At 43.0% G+C, this 14,001-nt stretch overlaps 1 protein-coding gene across 1 annotated transcript in view; it reads left to right on the top strand.

The window, feature by feature from the left end:
- Nucleotides 1-2,864: 2,864 nt before the first annotated feature.
- FAF1 (Fas associated factor 1) overlaps nt 2,865-14,001 on the top strand; it is a 387,496-nt gene continuing 376,359 nt past the window's right edge. Inside the window, exon 1 of the mRNA XM_040978567.1 lies at nt 2,865-3,356. Coding sequence (XP_040834501.1) covers nt 3,312-3,356 — 45 coding nt within the window. The 5' untranslated portion in view covers nt 2,865-3,311. The remainder of the gene's footprint in view (nt 3,357-14,001) is intronic.

Raw genomic sequence — 14,001 nt, forward strand, 5'->3', positions numbered from 1 at the left:
ATACATGCACAGTTTAAAAATCTTGGTCATGATCTATATGATTAAGTTCTGTATGATCTAGTTTCTATTTTAGCTTTACAGCCTAAAATCAGCAACTTCACAGGCTTTTTAAAATAGCCTTTGCAAAACAAATAAACATCTCATATTTCAGGCCAGAAACTATTTTTCCAAGTTAAAGTCAAACAAATTTCACTGTTAACATCCGTATTGCCTGGTTGACAACTATAAGCTGTCACACTTGATTGTATATGATATCTGAATGTTTTGTGGTTGAAAGACAAACTTATCAGGATGTAATGATTATCCTACTATATTAAATGTTTGTTTATTTTACAACACTTTCCCCAAGCCTGATGTGATGCTTAGTGGCTAAATTCTTACCTTGAACATGCTGGGATCCTATACGGGTGCCATTTTGTGTCCCAGTTGTTCTGCTACCCATCTGGTTCCCTGTGTGTGGCCTGCAAAAGCAGTTGAGGAGAGCTCAAAGCCTTGAGATCCTGCAGCCATGTAGGAGACCTGGAAGAAGCTCCTGGCTCTTAGCTTCAGATCAACTTTCCTCCAGCTGTTGTGGCTACTTGGGGAGTGAACCAGTGGACAGAAGATCTTTCTCTCTGTATCGCTAACTATGCAAATCTGACTTTGCAATAAAAAAATAAAGTAAAAAAGCTTTAAAAAATGTATCCCCAAAGAGGAAAAGAGCGATCTTCTATCTGCTGGTTGAATTCCCAAATGAATGCAATGGCCAGTACTGGGCCAGGCCCAAGCCAAGAGGCAGGAGGCAGGAGGCAGGATCCAGGAGCTTCATCCCGGACTTCCATGTGTGTGAAAGGAGCCCAGACGCTTGGGCTATCTTCTGCTGCTTTCCCCAGCACCTTAGCAGAGAGCTGGATCAAAGTGGAACAGCTGGTACACAAACCTATCCATACAGGCCATGGGTGTATAGGTAGTGGCTTTGCTAATGATACCATGTATAATTTTTAAAAGATTTTTATTTATTTTTATTGGAAAGGCAGATGTACAAGAGGAGGAGAGACAGAGAGGAAGATCTTCCATCTGTTGATTCACTCCCCAAGTGACCGCAATGGCCGGTGCTGCGCCTATCCGAAGGCAGGAGCCAGGAACCTCTTCCAGGTCTCCCATGCAGGCACAGGTCCCAAGGCTTTGGGTTGTCTTCGACTGCTTTCCCAGGCCACAAGCAGGGAGCTGGATGGGAAGTGGAGCAGCCGGGATTAGAACCAGCGCCCATATGGGATCCTGGTATGTCCAAGATGAGGACCTTAACTTCTACGCTATTGCTCCAGGCTCCAGATACCATTGTATAATTTTTAACAGACCAATACTATATGCAAAGTTACACTCAATTTTTTTTCTATTTGAAAGAGGTCTCATTTGAAAAATTTGTTATCACTGAACAATAGAAAGGTTATTTCAGATAATTAACAATTTTTAAAGGTTTATCTATTTTTATTGGAATGCCAGATTTTACAAGAGAGAAGGAAAGACAGAGAGAGAGATATTCTATCTTCTGATTCACTGTCCAAATGACCCCAGTGGCCTAATTGGGCTGACCATAAGCCAGGAGTTTTTCTGGGTCCCCATGTGGGTTAAAGGTCCCAAGATTTTGGGCCATTTTCTGCTGATCTCCTAGGCCACAAGCAGGAAACTGGATTAGAAGTGGAGCAGCCAGGACATGAACCAGTGCCCATGTGGAAGGCTGGCACCTGCAGATGGAAGAGTAGTCTATTGAATCATAGAATCACTTCTAATAATGATTAATATTTAATTTTTTCTTAATATTTATTTTTTTATTGGAAAGTCAGATTTACAGAGAGTAGGAGATACAGAGAGAAAGACATTCCATCTACTGGTTTATTCCCCAAGTAGCCACAACGGCCAGAACTGAGATCTGAAGCAAGGAGTCAGGAACTTCTTCCAGGTCTCTCATGTGGGTGCAGGGTCCCAAGGCTTTGGCCCATCTTTGACTGCTTTCCCAGGCCACAAGTAGGGAGCTGGAAAGGAAGTGGAGCTGTGGGGATTAGAACTGGCGTCCATATGGGATCCTGGTGCATGCAAGGAGAGAACTTTAGCCAGTAGGCTACCACATCAGGCCCAATTATCAATATTTAAAATATTCAATCTTAAGGTACCTGGAAAGGCAGTGGAAGATGACACAGGTGCACGAGCACATGTTACCCACCTGGGAGAACTCGGACAGATTTCCTGGATCCAGGATTTGGCCTGGTGCAGGTCTGAGAATTCTGGCTTTTTGAGGACTAAGGCAGCAGATGGAAGATTTTGCCTGTCCCTTTCAAAGGAATGAACCAACAGCTAAAAACCAAAACAAACAACTCATCTTCTTGGGGTGGAGATTAGCACCTTCCCAGTTTGCACATCTCCAACAGGCATGCCCTAAGAGCCCAGTAGCCTCTGTGTCACCAAGAGGCTGCTGAGTACGCGCATTTGCACTCTGGGAGGGAGCACAGGAGACGGGGGCATGAAGTTGTACTTTGGGGGAACTGTTACAAAAACATCTCTGAAATGCTTTTTGTTCAGTCATGGGAATGTTTGAGCTGGCTGTTTGTGTACATGGGTAGCCATGTGAGTTGCAGAACGTGATTCCCGCTTCAGCCGTGCGAGGCGGTACTCCGAGTCCTTTTTTTTTTTTTTCCCTTTCAATCCAAACCGGAGTAACCTGTTGCGGGACGTCCACTTCCCGCAGTTCTAGGATGGTTCCGCCAGCGATCCGCGATCACTCGTCGCGCTCCCCAGCGCTTGACAGAAGGGCGGTCACGTGACAGCCGCAAAGCGGCGCTTTGCGACCTCGATGACAGGCAAAATGTGCGACAGCCCTGGTGCTAGCCAACCAGGGGCGGAGGCGGCGGCCGGGGAGGAAGCGGAGGAGGCGGAGGCGGCCGTGGCGTCCGCCCGCCCGCTCGATCCTCGGTTTCCCCGCCCCCGCCGATCTCGCCGCGGTTGAAAGGAGCCGGGTGCCCCCCTGTCGCAACCTGTCTTCATCCTGGCCGGCGACAGTCAGTTCATTCTCGCCTCCATACCCAGCTCCCAGCCGGGGCGGCTGCGGCGCAGACCGTGCGGGGCGCGGGCGGGCGGCCGGGGCGCCTGAAGGTTACCGAGCGCATGAGTCCCTAGCGCCTCCCGCGCTGCCCCGCCCGCCGGCCCGCCGGCCCGCCCGCCGGCTCGTCCGCCAGCCCCTCCGTGCCCGGAGGCGGCGGCGGCGGCGGCCGCAGGAGGCGCCGTCTCCCTCCCAGGTGCGCGCCTCGCTCCAGGAGCGGCGGAACTCGGCGGCCGCCATGGCGTCCAACATGGACCGGGAGATGATCCTGGCAGATTTTCAGGTGAAGTATCTCCCTCTCTTGTCTCACCTCCCACCTGCCAGGACGGAGGCCTCTTTGCGGCGTTTGTTGGAACGCTGTGGTGGTGTGGGTGAGGCTTTTATACGCCTGTGGCTTCGGGTGTGTGTATGTGAGCCATAGGGAAGTATATAATTCACAGGCTGTGTGGTGTGTGAAATGTGTTGACTACAGGTTGAATGGGATTTTTTTTTTTCAAGTGCCGGGGTGTTAGGGCTTTTGAATGACTAGATCTGTGGAGTGGCTTATGTATTGTATGGGGACGATGTAGAGTTTGGGGGCTATTAAGCATGTGGCCATTAAATATGGGGTGTTTTCGGCTTGTTTCGTGAGGACAGTGTGACGGATGGAGTGGACGGTGGGGATATTGTGTGGAGCGTGTGGTGTTATGGGTGTGGTATGGGTATTGTAGAAGAGTGAAAAAACAATGTTGAGGGCTGATGAGGGTAGGCAGGACATGGTGGCCCTTTTCAAAGAAGAGTACACATTGGCTACTCCCAGTGTTATTGGGATCTTGGGAGACTAAGAAGAAGTTAGGGAAAATGCAGGTGGATGATGTGTTCCAAAGTGTATCTGTTGATTGTACGCAAGCTTAATGAACTGTCAGTTCATATTTGTGGATTCCCCTCCCTACACACTTGAACTGCTTGCTTGGAAGAACTTAAAGAGTAAGCAAAGGGTGTTGTGTTACTGCATACTTGGCATCTAAGTGTTTTAGGAAAGCCTTTTGAAAGAAGAACTACATAAAAGACTTGGAGTTAGGACTAATACCCCATGAACACTACCTCTGCATTTTGGTATTGGGCAGAGGAAATGTTTTAGTGAGGCAGTTTTAACCATTCCGGCAGTAACTTGGAAGCTCCTGTCAGGACTCCTGACCTCCTTGATGCCATTGTTGCACGGGTGGGCTGTGGTGCAACAGTAGCTCAGTGGGTCTTTTTTTATTGAAGATTTTTGTTGCCACATCCTATCAGCATCTTTGAAAAGTTCCTTATTTTTACAGCTTAGTGTTCTGATGACTGTTTTTAGGGTTTACTGTTCATACCTTAACTTCTGAACTCAGCAGAGTTCTTTAAAGCAATCACAAAATTTTGTTTTGTAGGTTTAGGATTGGTCTCAGATTTTTGTTTTCCTAAAATTTTTTTCTTTCATTTTCCAGTTCAATCTTTTATTTATTCTGAATTAGGACTATATTTTGTCTTGTTCTAAAGTATGTTCTGACTTTGGTTAAGGCTTTGGATCACAACAAAAAGTGTATTTTATCTCAGTGAAAAATTTAAGGTAATTATAACTTTGTTTTGATGTCACCAAATTTATAATATTCTAATAACTTGTAGCTGCTTCCTCTCTTAGTATTTGGGACAATTATATTTACTGTTAATTCTGTATTAGCTACAAGACAGCATCTGTAGGATTCTTGTACATATTGGCAAAGTAGTTTTCTAACAAGTAACAGGGATTTTGTTTGGAAGTAAAGATGATTATTTTTATAATCATTTTTACTTATTTATTTGAAAGGCAGAGAGAGAGAAAACAAGAAGAGATAACTCCATTTGCTGATTCACTTCCTCAATGTCCCCAATAGCCAGAGTCGGACCAGGCCACACACAGCCAGGAATGAGGAAGGTGGTTAGAGTCTCCCAGACGAATGGCAGGAACCCAAATACTTGAGCTGTCACCTGTTGCCTCCCAAGGGAGCTGGGTTATAAACACAGCCAGGACTCACACTCGGGTATTCTGATAGGAGATGTATCGGAAATGACGAAATGACAGCTAAACCCAAGAGCTCTCCCCCAGCATGAGTATTTTGATCATAACAACTCTTGATAGGCTTTTCCCTTTGGAACAATAGCAATACTGCTTACAGTTATTCATGTTTGGGAAAAAGCGAATGGCATCCTCAGTGAACAGTTTGCCAAAGTTGAGTGTTAATTTTATATTGTCAAATAGGTAAGAAAACATTGATGGATTGTTTGTAAAACTATATACATGTTACGCACATTAACCTTTCGTGTGTTTAAGAAACTGCTTCTGGGGCTGGAATTGCGGTGCAGTGGGTGATGCTGCTGTATGTGACACTGGCATCCTACAAGAATGCTGGTTTGTGTCTTGGCTACAGCACTTCTGGTGCAGCTCCCTGCTGATGTGCCTGGGGAAAACAGTGGGAGATGGTGAAGTACTTGGGCTCCTGCTCTTCATGTGGAAGACTCAGGTGAAGTTCTTGGCTAGTGGTTCTGCCTGACTCAGACCCGGCCGTGTGGTCTTTGGGGAGTGAACCAACAGAGGAAAGATTTGTTTTTGTTTCTCTCTGTGATTCTTCCTTGAGAATAGATAAAATAGCTTTTAAAGAAAAAAGAACCTGTACTTCTTATAAATGATGATACCCTATCAGGTTACTCTTCTAAGTTTAAAATGCATTTTTCTTCCTATTTCTTAATATTTTTAAAATAGGATTAACTTTTAGAAGAAAGCCTTTGTCCACTTAATAACGATGCCAGGCAATTTGCTTAAAAATTACAACTAAAAATTTGACATATTGAAACTAAAATGTTGTTGATTTCTTCTATAACTGGGCATATCAGTTTCCTCGCCCAAAAAGTGAATAGTAAAATTATGTTCTGTCTAATATAATTGTGAAAATCAGTTGCATTTTCAAAGCCCAACTCAGTACTGTTTGTGTAGAAAGGACATAATATTAAAATTTGGTTAGATTTAAAAAAAAGTGGTAGATTTTTATCATTGCTGGATAATTGGTTTCAGTTAATATAGTGTCTAAACATAAAAAATATTTGAGAAGGATTTTTGTTTCTTTTTGGAAATTTCAACTCATTAGAAGAAGATTTGCTGGGGGGCTGGCATTGTAGCATAGTTAGTTAAAGCCACAGCCTGTAATGCTGGCATGCCATGTGGGTGAAGGTTTGTGTGCTGGCTGCTCCACTTCCAATCCAGCTCCCTGCTGATGGTCTGGGAAGTGTGTAGCAGACTCCTCTCAGCTACACTGATAGAGGATGGTGGTTCCCCAGGTAGCACAACCTGCTACACCACAATTGTTGTTCTAAGATAAACTTTGATAACACAGGCTTTATTTGGGATATATCTTGTTAAGTTAGTCTAACCTGTTGATCTTATGTATTTATGTTTTTCTGTTGCTGATAATATAGAGGCAGATCATAGCTCTACTGAAGTGAAAGAAAAAAAAAATGAACAGTTTTTGGCAGTAGTAATAATTTGTTTCAGACTTTCCCGAAGGTAAAACCCATCTACTTTGTTGAAAAAGTTTCCTTTTGGACCTAGTTCTAGTGGTCATAGATTGAGATTTTTTTTTACTTCTCTATGTTGGTTTTGATTTTACTTTTGGTTGTTGTGTTTCTTGTACCACACAGCTGTGCCTCGTTCTTCACTCTTGGTCTATCCAGCTAGTATTTCTGCTGCCTAAGTTGTTTTCGTACATTTTCTCTTATGGGACTATCACTATGGAACTTGTAAGGTTTTACTGGTGTGTTAGCTTCTCTTTGAAGCATGGGCTGTTTCATGACAATCCTCTTACATAGTTTCTGCCCCTTTATAGTACTTACTCCTTCCAAATGAAGGTATGAGTTTTCAGTTCATTTTTAGTTGGACACAAAGGGGTATCTTCCACAAGAGAGGATGCCAGACTGTGTGGGCAGAAGTGGTATTGATCTTAATGGATATGTGTCTTTCGGGATGTTGCTGTGCATTAGGAAACAAACCAGAGATCCATGAAGCATTATATTGCATTCTAGAGAGATTAATTTGGGCAGGAGATTGAGTATCGTGGCTTCCAGTGGTCTTGTTATTGATCCTTTCTTTCCATTCTCCTCTGCCTTCTTTATTAGAGGGACAGATTATGTGTGTGAATTGTAGAATGTTGGGAAAGCAAAGCTTTAGCCTGTAGAATAACGTTTATTGGTCAGTGGTTAAGGATGTGGGGTTCAGTTTCAAATTTGCCGTTCACACTGTTGTGATTCTAGGTCAGTTACTTCAGATCCCTATGCCTCAATTTCCCCCAGAGAAAAATGAAGTAGCTTGTATAAAGTGATGAGAACTTGTCTAACATGTGAAATGTTCAGGGCTGGCACAATGGTTCATTTGGCCAATTTTCCACCTGCCAATGGCAGTATCCTATATAGGAGTTGATTCATGTTTTGGCTGCCCCACTGCCAATCCAGTTCTCTGCTTATGGCCTGGCAAAGTAGTGGAGGATGGCCTAACGCCTTGGGTTCCTATACCCATGCAGGAGACTCAGAGGAGGCTCTTGGCTTCAGGATCAGCTCAGTTCTGGCAGCTGTGGCCATTTTGGGAGTGAACCAGTAGATGGAAGATCTCTCTCTTTTGTTTCTTTTTCTCTCTAAAATCTGCCTTTCAAATAAAAATAAATAAAATCTAAGTGTTCAAAAAATTTTGGCCGTTTTTATTTTTTACAATTTTAACATTCAAATTTGTTTAAGAGAACAAAGTTTGTCATTTTTCATTTTTTGGAAATTCTAACCCATAATTCACAATGAAGTGGCTCATTCAAGATAATGGGTTGAGTAAAGCATAGATTTTAGCCATGTATGACTAGGAATGTACATTTTCTACCTCAATTGTCAGATCCCTTGAACTTTTGAAGAAAAACAAGACATATCATTCAGGAATTACTCCAAGTGAGGAAACTTACATGCAAAATACATTAACAGTGCTTGATATATAGTAGACATTCAGGAAGGAGGAGGGAGGGAAGGAAGGGAAAGCTGGCAGAGTGTCTCTTCAGACTTACCATTTAGTGTTGTGTTTCTGAGCTCACAGGTAGTCACGAAATGATCAGAGTCTGTATGAGTGTGGTTGATGCCTATTGTTTGTCGGATGGTTTTATGAACCTTGGAGATCAGAGGTCTACCAAGTATGTCTTGCAGTTCAGCTGCCTGTTTTTGTAAATAAAGATTGTTGGAATGCAGTAATATCCGTTTGCTTACCTATACTCTGGCTGCTTTCTTGCTACCGTGTCAGAGGTGGTAGGTAGCTGAGAGAGCTTTTATGGCCTGTAGTCCTAAAATATTCACTGTCTAGACTTTGAAGTTAGTGATTCTGATTTCTTTTAAAGATATATTTATTTTTAGTGGGAAGGCAGATTTACAGAGCAAGGAAGAGATAGAGAAGAAGAGAGAGATAGATCTTCATCTTCTGGTTCCCTCAAATGGCCACAGTGGCTGGAGCTGAGTTGATCTGAAGCCAGGAACCAGAGCTGCTTCTGGGTCTCCCATACTGGTGCAGGGCCCAAAGACTTGGGCCATCCTTCACTGTTTACCCAGGCTGCAAGCAGGGAGCTGGATCAGAAGTGGAGCAACTGGGACTAAAACTGGCACCCATATGGGACACTGGCACTTGCAGGTTGACGATTAGCCTGTTGAACCACTGTTCCAGCCCCTACAGTTATTCTTACCTACTTCCGGAGTGGGCATTTAGAACATTGCACATAGCTAGAGACTGACTAGAGCTGTTGTGTTTCACTTCGCCTTGCTTTGGTCTCTGAAGTCATGTATACTCTGTATACTCTGTGGTTCTTCAATCTATAGAGTGGAGAGCTCAGGCAAGAATCAGGACAATCACTTGATTGCAGCTGAGGATATTTAGTTATAATTCAAATTCAGATTAGGGGCCAGCAACAGCCTGGGGGCTAAAGTGCCACCTGTTTTTATAAATAAAGCCTTATTGGAACACAGTCATGTTGTTTTACATGTTGTTTCTGACCGCTTTTTCTGTCAGTAGTGGAGTTTGATAGTTAACTATATGCCTTTTAAAGTCTGAAATATTTACCTTGCCCCTTCGAGAAAAGTTTGCTGGTCTCTGGTTTGGATCAATGATTTTCAGCTGAGGACAGTTCCCTCAGGGGACATTAGGACATTTTTGATTGTTACAGCCGAGGCTGTTACTGGAATTTATGGTGGAGACCAGGGATGATGTTAAACATCGCATAGTGCTAGGATATGCCCTGTGAGGAAGTATTATCTGGCCAAAAAGTTGCTAGTGCTGAAAAACTTTCATCCAAATAAATAGCTGTCAAATTTTAGCTTGTGTCAGAATCACTTGTAGGCCTTGTTAAACTGTAGGTTGCCCCAGAGTTTCTGAATCAGTGGATCCAGAGTGGGTTCTGCAAATTTGTGCTTTTACCAGATTTCCAGGTTATGCCAATCTGCTGAGCCACTCTACACTTACCTAAGTGGCTTTTGAAGTTCCATCCACTCCTGAGAGTGTTTAATTTTGTGGTCTTAAGTAGTGTTCCATTTATTTCTGTGACTTAGGTAAATGGAGTGTTTCTGTGTATACTTGATGCTTGGGATGTTAGATGGGTCTAGTGGGCTCTTTCATTACTTCTGTTCATATTTCAGAACTCGTCACTTAATTTTGGCTTATCATGTCCATACCCCTATATGCAGTTACTTAATTTTTGTTTATCTGTGCATGTTTCTCTTGAGTAATAGGTTAGATTACAAATGATCAGTTTATATCTCCCCCACCTCCTACTATCAGCTCTTATGGGATAATGATGGCCTGGACATTTAAAAAAAAAGATTTATGTATTTTTTTTAAAGATTTATTTTTATTATTATTTTTTTTTATTGGAAAGGCGGAAATACAGAGAGGAGAGACAGAGAGGAAGATCTTCCATCCGATGATTTACTCCCCAAGTGAGCGCAACGGCCGATGCTATGCCGATCCAAAGCCAAGAAGAGCCTCTTCTGGGTCTCCCACGCGGGTGCAGGGTCCCAAGGTTTTGGGCCGTCCTCAACTGCTTTCCCGGGCCACAGGCAGGGAGCTGGAAGGGAAGCAGGGCTGCCGGGATAGAACCGGCGCCCATATGGGATCCCGGGCGTTCAAGGCGAGGACCTTAACCATTTGCGCCACCGTGCCGGGCCCTGTATTTTTTTTTTTTTTTTAATTGGAAAGTCAGATATACAGAGAGGCGGAGAGACAGAGAGGAAGATTTTCCATCTGCTGATTCACTCCCCAAGTGGCCGCAATGGCTGGAACTGAGCCGATCCTAAGCCAGAAACCAGGAGTTTCTTCTGGGTCTCCCACATGGGTGCAGGGTCCCAAGGTTTTGGGCCGTCCTCGACTGCTTTCATAGGCCACAAGTGGGAGCTGGAAAGGAAGTGGAGCTGCCGGGACATGAACTGACATCCAAATGAGATCCTGGTGAATGCAAGGCAAGGATTCAGCCACTGAACCATCACTCCTCCCCCAAGACTTGGCTTTTTTTTTTTTTTTTAAGTATGGATTTTTATGCTATAGAGTAGAATTGTAACTTTTTGTGTAGTTTTATGTGTCTGCAGTTTGTTGACGTGATTTGAAATAATAAAATTTGTAGTTGAGAGAATAAAAATTTGACTATTGAATTGATGGCTTCAACTTTAAAACAATCCAATTACAGAAATGCATAAAACATCTTCCTTGCAAGTTATTTATTTTATATGAAAGAGCTCAGTAAGGTTATATTGCAAATAAGAGGACTTTGCACTGAAACTTTGTAAAGTTTGAATGATTTGCTGTGTCAGTCTTTCTGAATATGGTTTCACTTTCAAACTGTAAGGCAAATTTTAATTTCAACTCAAAATTGTTTGCTATGTTAAGTCACTAGTCATTGACTTTAAAATGAGTTTGAAATGATTTCAAATGGAGGTCTGATAGTTCTTTTAAATTACGACTTATTTCTTTTTATTGGAAAGCCAGATTTATAGAGAGGAAAGACAGATGAGAAAGATCTTCCATCTGCTGATTTACTGCCCAAGTGGCTGCAATGCTTGGAACTGAGCCAGTCTGAAGCCAGGAGTTTTCCGGGTCTTCCGCGCAGGTGCAGGGTCCCAAGGCCTTGGGCTGTCCTCGACTACTTTCCCAGGGCACAAGCAGGGAGCTGGATGGGAAGTGGGGCAGTTGGAATAGGAACTGGCACCTGTGTGGGATCCTGGTGCATGCAAAGTGAGGACTTTAGCTGCTAGGTTATTGTGCTGGGCCCTGAAGTCTGGCAATATTAACATGGGGTTATTGCACCTGTCTTTACACTTATTTGTGGTTATGGGGACAAGTTAGATAGGAAGAATGTGATGTCAAGTTGTGATAAAGAAAGCAGAAAGAGATTCCAAGATATATACACCTTAATGGCTTTAGAGTCAGGCTTGAGTCACTTTTTTTCTTTGCAGTTCAGCTTTGTTCCCTAGGATCTTAAGGGACAGAACTATGTAATGAAGGAGTATTAATGGAAAGGAAATTTTTCTCATACTCTCCCAGCTTCTCACAATCTTTTCCCTCTATGGAATCTAATAGTTGGGCCTGTTTTCTGAAGTAAATTTTAAGTGTATCCTTTGGCATTTAATTAAAGTGAGAGGGTGACACAGTTGAGCAGTCTTATTTTGAGTGTAATAAAAGATGAATATCAGCATTAACTATCTTTGTTTACTTTGCATGTGACTGACAATATATGAAACTCTTAACATGTAATCCGTGGGCCCGGCACGGTGGCGCAGTGGTTAAGGTCCTTGCCTTGCATGCCCAGGATCCCATATGGGTGCCAGTTCTAATCCTGGCAGCCCCGCTTCCCTTCCAGCTCCCTGCCTGTGGCCCGGGAAAGCAGTCGAGGACGGCCCAAAGCTTTGGGAACCTGCACCCGCGTGGGAGACCCGGAAGAGGCTCCTGGCTTTGGATCGGCATAGTATCGGCTGTTGCGCTCACTTGGGGAGTGAATCATTGGACGGGAGATCTTCCTCTCTGTCTCTCCTCTCTGTATATCTGCCTTTCCAATAAAAAAATAATAAAAATAAATCTTTAAAAAAAACATGTAATCCGTGCTGTGATCCTGTGTTGAGATATAGTGGTACAATTTTCACTAGTTGCTGTGTATCTTGTATGCGGAGCTTCTGACTGCCTTTGTTCCTATCTGTCTTTTCAATGGTGTACGTTTAATGAGCTGCCTTCCATGACAGAGCTAATGTCTCCCTTTGAAGAGAAGGGTAGGGATGCGTACTTTATGCTCTGAAAGGTCTGCCTTTCTGTAATGTATCTACTGCATTGGCCTGTGCCACTTACCTACTTTGCATTGCCCTGTGGAAATGGGATTGGAAAACCAGCAGAGGAAAATTCTGATACTCAGGCTATTGGTTATTTCTATGAATTATAAAAAGTTCATTTTTTTGGGATTAGTGTGGGGAGTCAGTGTGTTTTTCCAATACCCATGTTCTTTGCAGTTATCTAGTTGCGAAAAAGTTGAATTTTAGATCCCCAACAGTTCTCAATAGTTTTGGCAACAAAGATGACGTATTGACAGACACATGACTTTCTGGAACAAAGAAAGGTTGGTTGATAGAATTTGGGGAAGTCCATGGGAATTGACAGAAATTTATTTGTTAAATTGTTAAGCTGTTCTTTATTCTGTGTTAGTGAGGAGTGCAGGAGAGGTGGATTCCAGGAAGGAGGATCTGAACATTGGCTGCCTAAGTGTTACTGTGATTGTTGCTAACTCTTCTTTAGGTGAAGGTTGGATTTATTTTTTTTTTTAACCAGATTCGCACCAGTGTTACTTAGGGGCAGTAGGCTAGGAAAGTGGTTCTGCTGTCTATTAGATGACAGTGACAGATTTTTGGGTACCTACTGTGAGTGTGAAAGGAGACACATTTGCAACTGCTAGGGGTAGAAAGTGGAATTGTTAGAATTTTGTTTTGTCTAAGAGATGGGTTACATAGTAGGTTATGGCTCTGCTCTGTTTCACTGTTTCACACGAAATCATTGACTTGGAGTTGGTTGGGGAGGAGACGGGTCCTTAATTCAAGGGTTTCATTCTACAGCTAGCCCCTTGTTTGTTGCTGGTTCAGTCAGCTGAATGCTCATCTGTGTCTGCTCAGCTTTTGGGACTGTTTGCTCTCTATACCGTCTGTGCAGATTGATGATGGACATGATTGCTGTGCTCATTGGTTAGAACTGAAAGCAGTTCTTAAAGCTCTGGCCAGTAACTCCTCTTGATGATCTTGATTATATTTTTATTGATGCTTGCCTTTTACTAATTGCCTTCCTATTTGGTCTCCCACTTGGAAAACTTAAGAAAGCTCTCTTTAAAGCTGTTTATTATGAAAACAATTTGTAGCTGCAGATCACACCATCTGGATTATTCATGTGGATGTAACCATTATTGACTGTATTCCCTGTATCAGCTATGACAGCATATCAACCATCAAAAACTGCACCGAGTAAGACTATGTTTTTAATAGAGAGGGTACCATAATATGCCAGACTTCTGACTCCTGTCCAAAATTGATCTATCACATGATGAAAGAAACTAGTTGGATTGGGTCTGGTCCATGGCGACACCTGGCAGATCAGATACATTGGACTTTTGGTCTTTCTCTCAGGGTTATCAGTGTTGTGTCACTGTTGACACTTTTTCTGCTTGTGATGTTGCTGGTCCAGTTCAGTGAGTTGACTTTGGGCATGTCATATGGTTTTTTACTTCTGGCTTTCTGAACCATTCTAATCTGACAATGATAGACCTGTTGTAAAAACCATTCAACACTGAGCTGATACTCAGGGTATTTCGAAGACAATTTATAGTTCCTGAAACCTGAAGGCCTCTGGTACATGGATA

This window comes from Ochotona curzoniae, unplaced genomic scaffold (genome assembly GCF_017591425.1).
Source record: "Ochotona curzoniae isolate NIBS_2020 unplaced genomic scaffold, NIBS_Ocur_1.0 contig_291, whole genome shotgun sequence".
NCBI lineage: Eukaryota > Metazoa > Chordata > Mammalia > Lagomorpha > Ochotonidae > Ochotona > Ochotona curzoniae.